The sequence below is a fragment of the Mustela lutreola genome, chromosome 3 (assembly GCF_030435805.1).
Source record: "Mustela lutreola isolate mMusLut2 chromosome 3, mMusLut2.pri, whole genome shotgun sequence".
Classification (NCBI taxonomy): Eukaryota; Metazoa; Chordata; class Mammalia; order Carnivora; family Mustelidae; genus Mustela; species Mustela lutreola.
Window position 1 is genome coordinate 38260502 of NC_081292.1, and position 17195 is coordinate 38277696.

Sequence of the window (17195 nt, forward strand, 5' to 3'; positions counted from 1 at the left end):
GAGGAAATGGGTGAAATTAGTCAAAGGGTATAAACTTCTAGTTACAAGATAAATTAGTTCCAAGGATATACATGTATAACATGGTGACTCGGTTAATAATAGTATGTTAAATATTTTAATGTGGCTAAAAGAGTAGGTCTTAAAAGTTCTCATCATAAGAAAAACTTTTTTTCTGTTTGCTAGTAGGTGTCAACTAAACTCATGGTAGTCATTTTCTAGTATATACATAAATCATTTTGTTGTACACCTTAAACTAATAAATGTTATATGTCAGATTATCTCAGTAAAAGTGGAAAGAAAAAAGAATAGTAGTAGTAATTAATATTACTTTGTAGCAGTCAGTATGGATTTAAAAAGACTGGATTGTGTTAGATCTGGTAATAGTGTTTTTCAGCTAAGTAGTATGTATATATATATATATATATCCTACTTCTTATATATACTACTATTATAAATATATGTATATATATAAAGAAAGGCAGGAAATGTGTTATAAAGTGATTCACAAGAAGTTTATGAGTTCATTCTGTGTGGTATTCTTATTAATAAGCTTGAAAGATCTTGACTTTTTAGGCAAGTGAACATAAGGGCATCTTTTAGGACATTGGGACTCATTTTACTTGGGAAAAAATGAATAATAGATTTAAATAGAGTGTCTCAGTGAGATAGGAATAGTTGATAAAGTTTTAAAATATAATTTAAAATAAATTGTGAATATGAATTTTAAATGTTTCATTTTTACACATAGGGGCATTTAATAAAATGACAGAGTATACAAGAACATTCAAAACAATAAAAGGCATAAAACAATTAGAATGGTGTAAACCAACAAGAACAAGGAAAAAGAGAAGCAAAAGTGTGAAGTAATAAGCTGAACATAAATTGGAAGGAAATTAATGAAATAATATTTTTCACTAAATGTCAGCTCTCCCATTAAGGGCTCCTGGGTGGAACAGTCTGTTGGGCATCTGACTCTTGGTTTTGGGATCTCAGGGTCATGAGACCAGGCCCCCGTAGGGCTCTGTGCTTAGCATGGAGTCTGCTTGGAGTTTCTCTTTCCCTCTCCCTTTGCTCCTCCCCCTGCACTCTCTCACTCTCTCAAATAAGTGGATAAATCTTAAGAAAAAGAAACAAAGAAAAATTAGTAGGGTCGATTAAAATGCAAAATCTAACAATATGCTATTTATAAAAGACGTGTGTAATACAAAGGGTAGAAATGTAGGGACATTTCCTACTAGAGATACTAGATAAGAAAGATAATCATACAAATAAAAATAAAAAGAAATAGGAGTAGCAATATTTATATCCAGTAAATTAGTTAAAATTAAAAGATCTCAAGTGAATAAAGAGGGGTTAATATCCAAATAAAGAATAAATAGGGTCATAAGATAATGACTTAAAAGATAATTTATATGAAATACATAAATGTTAGTCACCAGGACAGTTAAATTTGTGAAGGAAAGCTATTAGAAATGTCAGGAGAATCTAATAAGAGTTTATTCAGATGGGAGATTTTCATATATTGCTTTCAGAGTTGGATAAGATTAACAGAAAAAAAAAAGGACAAAGAGGGTATAAATGTTATAATTGATAAACTTGATTATATATATGTATATCTATAACTACACATATTTTGGCATTCCTTTTTTGGTATGTTCATGGAGCATTGATTAATGAGTTCTAGAAAAAGATTTTGCATGTCACATTTTTGATTATAGTCTTAAATGAGAAAGGTAATTACAATATGATAAAATCCATACTTATTGGAAATTAGGACACATAATCTGAGGTAACCTATAGACTGAGGAGGAAATTACTAATTGTTTAGAAAATGAAAAAGAAATAAATCATACCAATATCTGTGCAATCCACAGAAGCTATAATTAGGGGGAAATATTTACTCTTAAATAACTTCATCACTAAAAAAGAAAGACCAAAAGAAAAGAACTTAGTGCTTATAAATGAACTTAGAAAAATAGTAAAATGTACCCAAAAATTAGGAAGAGAAAATTCATAAAAGAAAAATTTAAAATTAATGAAATGGAAAATAAAATTTAAACATGGTAAATACAAAAGCAGTTTCTTTTGAGCAGATCAATAAAATAGTTAAACCTCTTCTGATTTTGACTAAAGAAAAAACTTAAGAGACCACTATATGCTGCTCTAATGATGACTCATTTAGTAATTGAAAAGTTGATGCTTTCCTAATAAAACTTAAATTGTATAAATTGACCCCCAAAGAAGTTAAAACTTAAGTAGAACAATTATCATGGAAAAGATAGAAGGACAGTTAGATATCTGTCTTTGAATTAAAAGGATCTGTCTATGAATTTCGAGGTGCCTGGGTGGCTCAGTTGGTTAAGCATCCTTAAATCTTGATTTTGACTTAGGTCATGATTTCAGGGTCATGAGATTGAGCCCCATAATGGGCTCAGTGGGAAGCCTGCTGGAGATTCTCTTTCTCCCTCTCCCTGTGCCCCTTCCCCTGGTTGTGTGTGTGCACACACACTCTCTCAAATAAATAAATAAATCTTAAAAAAACAAAAAGATACCAGCTCATAGCACCAGTATTCACAAGAGCCCAGTGTGGAAAAGTCAATCAACGGGTGAATGGATAAAGTGTGATATATCTGGACAATGGAATAATATTTAGCCATTATATGAATGAAGTACTGACACATGATACAGAATGGATGAACCTTGAGAAAATTCTGTTTAGTGAAAGAAGCCAGACACAAAAAGTTATATTATTACATGATTCCATTTATATGAAGAATCCAGAATAAATGTATCCATAGAGACAAGAAAGCAGGTTCCAAATGATTTGGAACTAAAAAGAGGTAATTGTTCTACAACATTGAGAATGCCTAAATGCCACTGAATTGTATACTTTAAAGTGCTTTAAAATGGTGAATTTTATGTTATATGCATTTTACCAAGAAAAAAACCAGCTAAGTCTTTTAGGATGCATCATCGCAGTTATTTTTATGAAGCCAGAATAACTTTGATATCCAGACCTAGATGTATGAAAAGAAAATTCAGCCTTACTTGGGTACCCATGATGATTACCATGCCCTTTTTATCTCTGGTGGAAAGATGCTGCTAGTTCTTTGCACTGCCTTATGGTTCTCATCATTCATTAAAATTGAGGAGTCAATTGCACTGTTGGCTTCCCTGACCTGCACTGCAGAATGTCCAGTAGTGCTAGGAAAGGGAGTATCCTCTGGATCCTCAGTGAAGATAGTTAGGGTTTTGGTGAGCAATGATGTATCCATTACAGTATTCCATCTCCTTGAACCTTTGATCTCCTTCCTCTAATGTATACCAAGGATCAGTGGCATTTCTACATAGGTCACTGTAGAGTCCAGGTTTCAGATAACTAGCTGGGCATACTGTGAGGGACACTCCCAACTGTTTGAGATAACACAGAGTCTGGAATTTCTGGTCTTGCATCCCTATCAGTGAATTCCTTTCTCACTGGAAATCTTGGAATCCATTCCCACATATATTCTTTAGAATTTGGTGATAAAAGCTGACAAAATCTTATAACTTTTTTGGTATGAATAGTAGGTGTTCTTGCATCAGATTTTCTATTCATTCTCCTGGTATCTGGGGATTTGAGCGTAGTTCTAGGACTGGAGGCAATGCAAGGTGGTGGAGGAGGGTTTACATTCATTCTCCTGAAAAGTGACTGCCTCAGGTGAGGTCATTATGGAATTTTCAGGCATTGTGAGGCTCATCTTCTTGGACTGGGGAATAGGGTTGCTTTTGTTGGCAAGGGATGCTTATAGGACTTGGGGGTTTCAGGGTATTCAGATTAATAAACATCTACTTAAATGTCCCATTACCAATTCTCTGGGTACCTCTCTTTATAGTTAAAAGCCTAACTTTAACAGAATAGAGCTGGAGATGTGAATTTAGCTTGCAGTATAATTCAGCTTCCAGCTTAGATTAGACCTTAAGCTTGTTTTTGGAAGTCTCAGCCCTGTGCCTACAAGAATTAAGAAACTCAGTGGAGAGCCTGCTTCTCCCTCTCCCTCTGCCTGCTGCTCTGCTTACTTGTGCTCTCTCTCCATCTCTCTAATAAATAAATCTTTTACAAAATTAAAAAAAAATCTTTGGGGTCATTCAGAAGTTTTCTGTTTCTCAGTCTTGAGCTGGAAGTTTAAGCTCTGAGTTTGTTATATTTGTTACATAACTTTTCTGGTGTAGGCCAGAGCAGCTAGCCTGTTCTATAGTATTTGTACCTTTATTTTCACCATAGCATTCCTTTTTTAAAATTTATTTTTTAAAGATTTTATTTATTTATTTGACAGCCCGAGTGAGAATGAGCACAGGCAAGGGGAGTGGGAGAGGGAGAAACAGGCTTCCTGCTCCCCACTGAGTACTCTGTGTACCGTGGATATGGAGAGTTTATTATAAAATTAGGAGCTCAGGTGACTTATGGAAGGGCCACAGAAGAAAAGGTCATGAAATCTGCTGCTGAAGGTTGCGGAGAAGCCAACAGTGAGTATGTCAGCCTGAAACACTGAAGTGGTATTTCTTAAAAGCTCACTGGGGGTCTGCTGGAATCCTCGAGTCTTTGCGAAGCTCCCGCCAACTATCTCATTCTATAGCAGCAAATGTGGTGGTTATCAAAAGCTCAGCAGGAGGCCTTTATGTCTGTCATCCACCAGTTCATCTGCTACAACCACATCTGAAGAATGATGGTTCTCCTTAACTTTTTGCCATTGAGATTTCATGCATATTCTTCTTATTGTCAGACTCTTAACTAGGATCCATTCAGGGAAAGGAATCTTCTCTTTTGCTGTGATGAGACTTTAGAAAGGAGTGATGGTGTTGCTTACTTCATGAGAGAGAATCCAGCACTGAATTCTTTACTGATTTTTGAGGGAATACACACACACACACACACACACACACGGGTTTATATACATACATATGTATACTTAAACACATGACTTTTAAGGGGATATATGTGTGTGTGTTTATGTGTATAAATCAGGACTATACACACAGTATCTCTGAGTATCAAACTAAATTACTTTGGAAAGCTTAAAGAACAGGATGGATAAAATTCATTTTGTTAAGGTAGCTGTTTTATTACTGATTTTTCACTTATTTTAAGCGATTATAAATGTGAAAGTAATTTTGCATGGTTTTCTAATATTAGGAAACATTCCATGTCTTCCAATGGCTTGCTCTTCTTTCTCTTCTGTAGAAATGATTTAGTGAGAAGTATATGATCCTTGGAATCCTTATATGTTTAAATTCTGTCCTTGTTTGTTTCCACTATCGAGTCTCTGTTTCCTCATCATAGAAAATGGTGATGGATATTTGTGTTGAGAGAGTTGAATTTGATAACGCACATAAAACACCAATCCTGGTATCTGGCTGACAGAACTGTAAGTGCTAGCACGGTTTACTTTGTCTTCTAATTCATACCAAAGTATACAACATGGCTTCTCTCTCTCATTGTTTCTGCTTTCTAAAAACACATAAATATTTACTTGGCAAAGTTTCAAGAGCTGTAGCAGAGACACTTTTTGGGCAAGTGGAAGTTAGATCCCATTATTCATTTTATTTACCTGTCATCATGTGGTCTTGCTCTTGAGGAGGAGAAGGAGTGTTTGAGAAGATCTTGGATGTGTGACTTAGGAGAACCACATTCCTTGCTTCTCTAACTTTGGTAGGATGTGGTCCTCAGCTGAGGGTTTCATGTGCTTTTAAAGTCTGAACAGGCCTGGGACTTTGATATTCTGGGGATGATTTTGCTTAAGGTGAGATAAGCCTTTTGTGCTAACTTGAGACTTTGGCTGTTTTTATTCTACATTTCATTCTTTTAATTTTCATTTATATCTTCTTAATGCTGCATTTGTTTGAGTTGACAAACCGTAAGTCTGTTTTCATTCATAAGAAAAGAGCAAATCTTTATATATTAACGTTTTGATTTTAGTAGATTTTAAGTATATATTTGAAGCATTAAAGCTAAGGTATAATTCACTTTTCTTATTTGTTTACTTCGATTTATCACCGTTAAGTGTTTTAAATTGGAAACGACTACATGCAAAAACTTGTAGATTTTTCTTTAATACTTATGATGTTTGAAAGGAAAAAAATAAATGTCTTGGTTTCTTTTAGGTCTTATGGAAGTGTATTTAAAGCAATACATAAGGAATCTGGTCAAGTTGTTGCAATTAAACAAGTACCTGTTGAGTCAGATCTTCAGGAAATAATCAAAGAAATTTCCATAATGCAACAATGTGACAGGTATGAAGAGATTTTCTTTCTTTATTTACCTTCATTTTGATGAATTTTGCTAATAATGTATAAGAAAATATATTTTTTTGTCATCTGGTTAGTTTTCTGACTTTGAATCTGAACTGAGACTAACCCTTCATGAAGATGAGGATAGTTTTGGAAGGTTGTCTTTAGGACTAAAGCAGAAATGATGTTTTAAAGCAACATGCAGTGATAGAAAGCACTCAAGCTGTTTTCCCATTTTGGGGGCACATTTATGGGTGAAAATTATTTTTTGATGTTAAGGGGGGGTCATTTAACAGTCTTTTTTATATAACTGTTTCTACTAATTAAACACAGCCATGTTTCATGTAACTCTAATTCATTCAACAAACATTTACTGAGCTTTCCCAGTGGGCCAGATACTGTACCAGGATCTAGGAATACCAAGAGAACTAAGATACTGTTTTTCTTCTTGAGGAGCTGCTAACCTAATTGGGAAGACAGATCCTTAAAGAAATAGCTGTGCCATAGCACAGTTGCTCTGCTGACTGTTTGCAAGGGGTAATGTGAGAGCTGCGAGGCAGGGCATCTCCCTCAGCCAGGAGTTACGAAGTCCGGCATGCTGAGGAAGAGTTTATTAAAATTGGGTAAAGAAATGGAGGGACCAGAGAGAGTAAAGAGAATTACAGGTAGAGAGGTGAAACAGCACACTGGTATGTGCTGTTCTGACAAGGTTTAGAATTACTAGAGTGGAAGGTGTGAGACGGAGTTTAGTGTGAAATGATTTGGGATAGGTAAATAGAGCTGATCATGAAGGGTCTTTTATGTCCTATTAAATAGCCAGGTCAGGGATGCAGAGTTTATACATTAAGACTATGTTTAGCCTCGGGCGCCTGGGTGGCTCAGTGGGTTGGGCCGCTGCCTTCGGCTCAGGTCATGATCTCAGCGTCCTGGGATCGAGTCCCGCATCGGGCTCTCTGCTCGTCAGGGAGCCTGCTTCCCTCTCTCTCTCTCTGCCTGCCTCTCCATCTACTTGTGATTTCTCTCTGTCAAATAAATAAATAAAATCTTTAAAAAAAAAAAAAAAAAAAAAAAAAAAAAAAAAAAAAAAAAAGACTATGTTTAGCCTCTAGTTACTTGATTGAAAAGAGATTTTGTTACTCTCTCTTTATAGAAAGTCTACAGGTAGCAGCGACAAAGTGACAACTGTCTAAGGCTTCTTTTCTCACACTGTGCTGTCCTTATTAAGGCCTGCCCATACTTATTGTCTCATGGTTGGAAGAAGGCTACTCTTGCTCCAGCCTTATGTTTATGTTCCAGGCAGGAGGAAAAGGGAAAAAGCAGTCAAGGGCTTTCTCAGAAACCCTCAGCTTATGTTTTATTCATTAAAATTGATTGAGTCACATGGTGTCTTATAGCTGATGACTTAGGGGATCTGGACACATTGTCACCCCTAATCGAATCAGGGCCCCGTTAGTAAGAGATCTATGAAAAACTTTCCTTTCCAAAAGTGTATAGAATCCATATATTACATGTCCTTTGGCTAATGAGGTGACTGAATAGTCCTAGAGGAACTTTGTTTCTTGAGTTTGTTCAGTTTTGCTTTTCTTTATTGTATGCTATATATTTAGATTATATTATGTATTTTTTATAAAGATTGTATACCTGGAAATTCAAGTGGTTATAGAAAAAAAAAATTACACATTCATCAGCTCCCAGATCAAAATATGTCATTCCGAGATTTTCCCAGACCTTGCTGTTAATTTGGTTAATTTGATAAGAATGTGGTTCTCACAGTTTGATGTAGAAAAAGAAAGACTGAGAGAGAGTAATGTTAGACCTATCAGGTACTTAATATTTGTGTGTTGTTGTTATTACTTTGTTATTATCACTAAATGTACTTTAGGGACTGGTGTTGTCCTCTAGAGATTTTAATTGAGTGTGCTCTAGGAAAGGCAGAATCTCAAATACTACTTACTGTACATGTCTTCCTCTGACCTTGGTTTGTCTTGAAACCTATCAGCTCTTGCTCACATTTCTTTCTCAGCTTCCTATTCATTCACCTTCCTTTCATTTTTGACTCCTCCAACTCATTTTCTGCCCTGAAGCTAGAGTGATCACTCTAAAATGCAAACCTAAAGAGGTCATTCTCAGTTTAAAACCTTAAATGTCCTGTTGCCTGGAAAGATCCAATATCCCAAGGATGGCATATATTTATGCTTATGCTTCCAGTCTTCTCTTTTACCTGTGTTTCTCTTTTAATCACATGTTTACTTGCATTCTGTATCAACTGACTTAAATTCTGTGAATTTGGGATTATATTTTACGAAGTGCCTTTGGACCTTGCCATGTAGTGGTTATTCAAATACAGCTATTACTGATTCTTGTCTGGGTGACTCAACTGGACCATATCCAGAAGGGACTTTACATTTAACATTCTTAGATCAAATTTTTAATTGTTGCAGGTAAGCCTCTCAAATTCCTGCTCTATTCAGGGCATCATCATCTACGTAGTCTTTCCATAACAAAACTGAGAGTTGTCTTTGTTTCTTTTCCTGGTACTTCTGATGACACTGTGTTTTAGATTCTCCTTTTGCAATGTCTTCACTATCTTTATCCCTCCTTTCATTCCCTGAAAAAAGGAATCCTATTTCTTACCACATATGTAATGCCTAGCACTGTACTTTTTTATTGATTGAGTGTGAATGGATATGGTATGTATATGGAATATGGAAGAGCATTTATAGGTTGAGGAAACTATAGGGAAAACTGTTCCTTGTTCTTGTTACAAAGGAAAGGAAAGGGAAGGAAGAGGAAAGAATAAAAGGGGAAGAAGATGTGAATGTGTTTTAAGAAATTTTGTACCACTTTATAGCAGAATGCTTTGTAGGTAGTAGGGATGTCTCAAGTATTTGTTGAATGAAATGAGTAGATGGATGAAACAGTTAATGGTAAAAAATGATTTATGCCTTTTGGATTTTATTTTCAGATTCACTATTCATATGAAATAGTGAAGGATCAGAAAAATTAGTAAGTTAAAAGATTCTAAAAATGCTAAAAGATAGGGCAAGTGAAAAATAAACTAGGAAATGACAGAAGCAAGCATTACATTTTAGCTATGAATTACTAGTGTTAATGTAGATGTGTTATTGGGAAACTGGCATAAAAATGACTTGCAGGAAAACAATACAAATTGAAAAATTTCCACTTACAGCAGTGGAATTTGGTTAGAGAAAATGAGATTTGCATTTCTGAAATTGAAAAAAAGTCTATTTAGCTAGTTGGGCACTTGGCAAATTGTCTTGCTTTCTACACTCCAAAAAGAGACCAGAGGGTGTTTAAAATTTTTTTTGTTCATTTTAGTAAATATTAAACATGTGTTTAATACTGCATTTTGGCATAAATATTTGAGGAAGCCCATCTGCATTGTTTATTACAGAATCTTTTGTGTCTAGTCCAGTGCTTGGCACAGAGTAGACATTTAATAAATATTTGTTGGATATATAAATCATAGAATGTTAATGCTAGACTGGATCTCTATTAGTTTAGAGTTTTGCAAATGTACTCTGTTCTAAGGAGGTGGGGGTATTTTCCTCAAACAGTGAAGAATTGAGCAGAACGGGAAACTTTAGTCATTGCTTTCATCTTTTTTCTATATTGGGACTCATTCTAAAATTTTATTTGAGGAACAGGCTCCTGGTACTAAAGCGTATTTTAGAACTATTTTACAGGTATAGAAAATGAGACTTAGAGATTTTATGTGGTTGTTCAGGATCACACAGCCAGTTAGGGCCTGGGATGCTGAAAGATCCCACATTTGCTGTCTCTAGGGCCAGTGCTGAAGAAAGCAAAGTCTACAAAAAAGATTCCAGCAGTTCAAACTGAAGCACTCTCAAGGCACTGCTGGGGGTAGAGGCAGGAGCTGGTCAGTAATACTTGGGAATACTATGTCCTAGATAATGTGGATCTAAGGGAGCCACAGTTGACACAGCTCCTATATTCCTGGTCCCTACACTCCTCAAGAAACTTCTCATATGTTAACCAGGAGAAATGTGTTGTCACCATGCATCAAGGCACACGCTTACCCACTTACTTATTCATGCAACAGGGAGTGAGTCTTAGCCTTAGAGGGACTTTCAGTCAGGTAGAAGAGGCAGGTGACTGACTGTGCTGTTTTAATGCAGTGTGGAAACGGCTGTGATGAGGTAAATACGGGGAACTCTGTGGGCTGGAGGACATAACTAACATCTCAGCATTGGAGACTCAGGGAAAGCTACCACAGGGAGTCATACTCAAACTGAGTGACTTCGGATGGCTTAGATTTGGGGGGCAAAGAGGAGAGGAGATGCATGTGTTGGGAATAGCACATTTTTAGTGGGTCTGCTCAGAGGCTTCTGCCAGTATTGTTCCTCTCTTACCTGTTCTATTTGCTGATGTTTCTGGGTAAAATTCCATTTAAACATGGTTAGTGAGATGCGCAAAAGTTTGAAAATCACATCGAAGGATTTGTGATGAATTTTGGCAATTTGTGTCAGTTCATGTATATGTATTTTCATTTTTGGATGGGCCGAGAAGTGACTTGCTGTGATTGAGGTTTCTTTCTTTCTTTTTTTTTTTTTTTAAGATTTTATTTATTTATTTGATAGAGAGAGATCACAAGTTGGCAAAGAGGCAGGTGGGGTGGGGGGAAGCAGGCTCCCTGCTGAGCAGAGAGCCCAATGCGGGGCTCGATCCCAGGACCCTGAGATCATGACCTGAGCCGAAGGTAGAGGTGTAACCTACTGAGCCTCCCAGGTGCCCCAATGATTGAGGTTTCTGTTGGGGAGAGTTCAGTTTGCATAAGAGAGTGTTCATATTGCCTTTGTGAAAGCATTGTGTTACCCCCTCAAGTTTAGAACACTATTAAGGTTGTAGAAAGATGTTAAGGAAACTTATGTAATGAAAAATAGCCATTTCTTAGTATTGTAATTATCACATGCTCATAATGGGAAGACTTCAGAAAATGTTTGCAAAATGTTTCTGTTAAGAACTTTTTTCCAAAATATATAAAGAATCCTTAAAACTTAACAAGGATACAAGCAACCCAATGAAAAAATGGGCCAAAGACCTTCACAGAGACCTTACCAGCGCAGATTTGCTGATGGCAAATAAGCACAGGAAAAGATGTTTCGTGTCCCGTGTCATCAGAGAAATACAAATTAGCACAGCAGTTAGATACCACACTACACACCTGTTCAAATGGCCCAAATCTCAAACACTGACAACGCCAAATCCTGGTGAGGATGTGGAACAGAAGGAATTCCAGCCATTGTGGGTGGCAGAGCTGAAGACTACAGCCCGTTTCAAAGTCAGTCTGGTTGGTTTAATATAAAACTAAACATACTTTTAACCATATGATCCGGCAGTCTTACTTCTTGGTGTTTACCCAAAGGAGCTGAAACTTATGTTCACATAAAAACCTGCACATGGATGTTTATAGCAGCTCTATTCATAATTACCAAAAACTTGGAAGGAACCGACATGTCCTTCAGTAGGTGAGTGCAGACTGTGGTACATCCCAACAGTGGAATATTATTCAGCACTAAAAGGAAATGAGCTATCAAACCATGAGAAGACAGTGAGGAAACTTAAATGCATATTTTTAAGTGAAGGAAGCCAGTCAGAAAAGCTACCACTCTATGATATTCTGGAAAAGACAAAACTATGGAGGATCAGTTGTTGGTAGGGGTTAGGAAAGTGGGAAGGATGAATAGGTGGGGCACGGAGGATTCTTAGTGTAGGGAAACTACTGTGTATGATGTCGGCGTAGAGTAGATTCTCATTTGTGTGCTCAGGAGGGGCATGTTGGTGATGGGCGAAGCTATTCTTGCTTGGGGACAGGGAGTGTGTAGGAAGTCTCTGTATCTTTCACTCAATTTTACTGTGAACCTAAACCTCTGAAAAATAAAAACTATTAAAAATAGCTTTAGCAATACATGGTTATCTTCAGTTACAATGAAATTCAACTTAGTATAAAAATGTTAGTTACCTTTTAGGCAGTAAAAATTAACATTTAAATTTCCTTATGAAGCTTAAACATAACGATTCATTACAAATAATTTGTACGACAAGTAGTGTTTATTTAAGGTGCAAATAGACCATAAGAATTTGTAGTGCTGCTTCCACTTTTCGCTCTGGTTTTTCTCACTTCTCATTTTATATTGTTTCTATTTTGAATTGTGATACTGGCAGAAGACTGGCAGGATAAAGGGTGTAGAGGAGGTGTGGAAAGGAGACAGGAATGGAGATGATATGGTCATTAGGCATGGAATGACAGGGAGAACCCTCCCCCAGTGAAAGTGGGGAAAGATGATACGTAGTTTCACTGGGTTGAAGGTGTTAAACAGGAGAAGGGAAACGAATACATGGGACAGGAGAAGGAGGTGGTGGGAGATGGCCCGGGAGAAAGGAGCGGAACATGGCTCATGCTTGCCACCCCAGTTATCAAGGCATCACATTTCACCTTTGCTTCCTGGTGTGTGCAGTAATTTGACTTATGTCTTCCTTGTGCCTCCCCCCAATGGAATTTTCTAAGTCATATTGAACGATTTAGCTGTGCTAAAAATATACAGAATTGCTGGGTTCTCATATGTCCTGTAAGTCCATACAGTGGCTTAGTCAAGATTCTTAGGAATTACGGCTGAATTAGAATTTTGTGTGTTGCTTAAAATTATATAAATGACATAGAGCTTGTGTCTTGAAGGAAACTCTGCCTTCATGCTAACATTCAAGAATCAGTGTGTGGTTTAAAAATAGATATTAGGATATCTAAATAACCGTACAGTTAGTTAACTGGCCAGCTGAAATGAAGAGTGTTACCTTTGGCCCCTGACAGTCTCGCATGTGATAATCCTCTTTAAGTGCTATTTGATTGTATTATTTTCTTGCATGAATTTCTTCAGGGATTCCCCATTGCCTTGACTGACATTTCTTGTCACTAAAGTCTACCCATTTTTCTCCCTAGCTTCTGTCATTAGGCCATAATATGTTGTTCAGTGAATGCTGATTATTTTAAAATGATACATGAATGAATGATGAATGAATTTGAATGAACGATGTGTGTCAGTGGAAATAGCCTGAGTCAGAAATCCCAGGTCTTGTACTCTTGCTGAACATATTTGTATCTGTGTATGTAATTTTTTTTTAATTACAGCTTTAAATTTTAATCTTCATTGGCCAGTCTTAAGCTTATGCTCAGTGTGCAGTTGAAGGGAGACACAGTGAAGAAAGCCCTGAAGACTTGCTTACTAGTTTGCCAGTGTCTGTCGTTATCAGGTTCTGCTGAATGTTGCCTTGCAAATATTTCTGGAATTTGTTCTCTCTTATGTTTTTTTGTTTTTTCACTCCCACTCACCTCATGGCGTTTTACAAATGTAGGTTTTATTATTATTTAAGTATGGTGAGATAAATTGTTATACTTCTGGATCCCAAGAGATGCGAGCCTATCATACAAGATCTGGTGAGAAGGGGAGGGAAGGCTTATACAGGGAAGCACCAGGGCCAGTTAGGAGGCAGAGGAAGAGAGCAGAAAACATGGACAAAAGCCTTTGTTGTAGTTCTGTGGGAAGGAATGGATGAGATAGGGTAAACAGGTTTTGGATTGGTTAGTTCTAGTGATTTCAGTGAGGTCAGGGGTGTAGGGCAGTCCCTCCTTGTCTGGTATTTGGCTCTGGGTTGATGAGGTTAGGGAAACAGTGGCTCTGGAGGTGGTGGGGGGGTTTGGACTTCTGATTGGTTTGATTGCATGTGAAGGGAGCATTCGCAGGTGCTGATCCTGATGAGGGACAGTGGAGGCCTTGTTAGCAGGTCACAGATGTCAAAGCACACAAATACAGAAAATAAAAAGATAATCCCAGTGCAATCTTTTGCATGCCTATATTAACATGATTTTCTAATTGTTCTACCTGTGTCCATATTTGCTTTCCTACAATCTAGCTTTGATACAGCAGCCAGAGAAATCTTAAAAGTGTAAATTAGGTCATCATACTGCTCTGCTTAAATTTCTTCTCAGATCTTCTTTTACATATCTAATAAACCCCAATTTCCTTACCTTGGTTCTGAGGCCCTTCATTATCAGGCTCCTGCCTCCATCTGCAACTACACTGTATTCAACAGTAGTCTTAAGTCACTTAATTCTAGGCAGACTCCTCTTTTGACTTCTTAAGGATGATTTGCTCTTTCTCTCCTCAGGGCCTTTGCACCGAAGTTCTTGGTGCCTGGATGCTCTTTATCTGGTTAACTTCCAACCAACCATTGAGTCTTGCCTTAAATATTATTCTTTTAGGGAGGTCTGCATTAGGTCCCTTCTGTCAGTTTTTCTGTGATTATTTCTTTGCTCACTTATTCACCGCTTTTTGGGGTTCATATAAGAAGGGAGGTACTGAGGCTAAAATGGAGAGCAAGCCAGAATGGCACCTAACCTCATGAATGCAAAATAAAGTCTCAGCCAGTTTATCTCATGGCAACCCCTCCCCTTTTAAAACTACAGTTAGTACTTGTATTTTTCTGTGGGTTTACTTCTCTCAGACCAGTGTATTTCATGCTGGTGTGTGCTCTTTGAGTCAGAATTGTGTTTGTGTGGTTCACCACTGCATATTGAATATCTATCTGGCTTAGGCAGAGGGTCAATGAATGAATGTTGAATGTTGAATGTTGAATGTTGAATGATAGAAACTGTATTTAGGTATGCATCCTTCATGTGGCTGTTTAGCCCTATCTGCTTGAATACTTTTCTAGGTTACCATTATTGAGACTATGTTTTATGATATAGAACTATTGGACCTTGATCCATGGACTTGATTATGTGTTAGAATGGACCACAAAGTATTTCTTGAAGAGAATTTTACCTGTCCCCAAAGCCATTTTCTTGACTCACCCCTAAAGTGAAATAGAGTTGCTTTTTCAGATAGCCACCCAAGTTAGAATTCATAATTTTCATAAGGGCTGTCAGTCCTACCCTTAGAACTGCTGATTACTCCACTATATTGCAAGATAAAAATATATGTTTTCTGTGTGCTTTTCAGGGAATATAATTGAATTTATTGTTACTTAATACTTTCAAAATTTTGAATGAGAACATTAATATTGAAAGAAGCTCTTTGAAGACTGTTCTCCTGGAGTGAGGTTTAACTCTGGGTCTATATCAGAGTCACCATAGAGCTTTTAAAAGACCTGCTGGATTAGAACCCCTAAGGTGCAGGACCTGGGTCACAGGTGTTTCTTGAGAGCAGACTCTCTGTAAGGTTTCTACAAAGGGACTCATACTCTAAAGAAATGTATTTAAAGAAGTCTTTCTTATGTTTCCCACAATTTGAAGTTCTGGGTGTGTAGGTTGGTTTCATTTGCTTGTAAACAAGCACTTTTCTTCTTGGTCCAGTGAATACTTAGGAACTCCTGGTTTTTACTTTCCAATCTCAGCACCTACCGAAGTTGAGTGTGTCTGCAGAATAAAGGTGTCAGATGGGGAGTATGAGCGATGTGGGTAGAGAGGTAGATTTGGAAAGCCCTATATATGATATGAAGCATTTAAGATCTTTTCCTTTCAGTAATGGAGAGCCATTGAAAGTTTTGTTGTTGTTGTTTTTAAATGGGAGAGCAATATGATCAGTTTATTTTACTTTTGTTTTAAAGGAAGGTAACCTTGTCAAAAACACAGAATGGGGGAGAAAACTGTGACAAGGAGACCAGTTAGGAAGCAAGTCTGTACTAGGTAACAAGGAGCAGAAGGATAAGAGAGGAGGGAATTCCAGTCTTGTAGCTTCCTTTTTAGTGTGAGTCCTTAAGCTTCAGTCTGCTCTACCCTTGATTGATGAGTTGGCTAAAATTAAAGGCCCTACTGAGAAGTCTTCCCTGACCGTCCTCTTTGACCTCTTATTTTGGTGGTCTCTTTATGTAGTCTCTTATAATACTTTCCATTTATAATTATTTTTTGCTAATTTGGTTCTTGTGTCTTATTTATTGCCACTTTTCATGATAACTACTACTGGATATAAGTATCTTTTGAACAAGTTGTCCTCTAATTATGCCATTCTTGTTTTGTCCTTTCTATTTTGTGCCCTTGCTCATGGCCTTTCTTTTTTCTAGAATGTTCTTATCTCTTCTTCACCCATATTTTGAAATTTTAACCTTTCTTTCATAGCAAATCCCTCCCTTTCTACAAATCCTTTCTGCTGGCTCTACCATTTCCTTATTTTAGTTCTTATGGCATTTAAACTGTCTACTATGTAGTTTATGTTACCTTGTTTTTATTTTTTATGTATTCTATGAATATGGATACTTTGCCTTTTTGAGTTGGGCAAGATGTTTTACATATCAGTATATATAGCTTGCCCTTAATAAATATTAAATATTAAATAAACATGTGACTATTTGTCTCTTTCTAAGTCTTCCTAAAAACAGGCTATAAACATAGTTTATTTTGCTCTGAAAGACATAAAACTTCAGTTCAGAAATATTTTGAATTGTTAGTTTTACTTATCTGAATTTAAAGCAAAAATAGTTGTAATCAGGGTGCCTGAGTGGCTCAGTTGGTTAAGCAACTGCCTGGCTCCGGTCATGATCCCAGGGTCCTGGGATCAAGCCCCACATTGGGCTCCCTCAGTGGGGAGCCTGCTTCTCCCTCTCTGGAGCTCTGCTGCTCTGTCTGCTTGTGTTTCTTGTGTTCTCTGTCAAATAAATAAATAAAGTCTTAAAAAACAAAAAACAAAAACCTCTGGCATTTTAAAGGCCCAAATAAAAGAGAATTAAAATAATTTTTTTGGCTTTGTTAAATTATAGAGTATTTTTAAAGTTGAGTAGTAGTATTTGACTGAATGCAAACTCCTTAAAGATTTATATTTAAAATGCTTTATTAAAATATCTTCATTTGTTCCTTATGTTATATACTAAATCCTTTGCCAAAACAAAGCCTTATT

The 17195-nt window shown here is 36.8% G+C and overlaps 1 protein-coding gene across 1 annotated transcript in view; it reads left to right on the forward strand.

Moving 5' to 3' along the window:
• The window catches only part of STK3 (serine/threonine kinase 3), a 272655-nt gene that overhangs the window by 46470 nt on the left and 208990 nt on the right, over positions 1 to 17195 (forward strand). The window contains exon 3 of the mRNA XM_059165944.1: positions 6142 to 6270. Coding sequence (XP_059021927.1) covers positions 6142 to 6270 — 129 coding nt within the window. The remainder of the gene's footprint in view (positions 1 to 6141; positions 6271 to 17195) is intronic.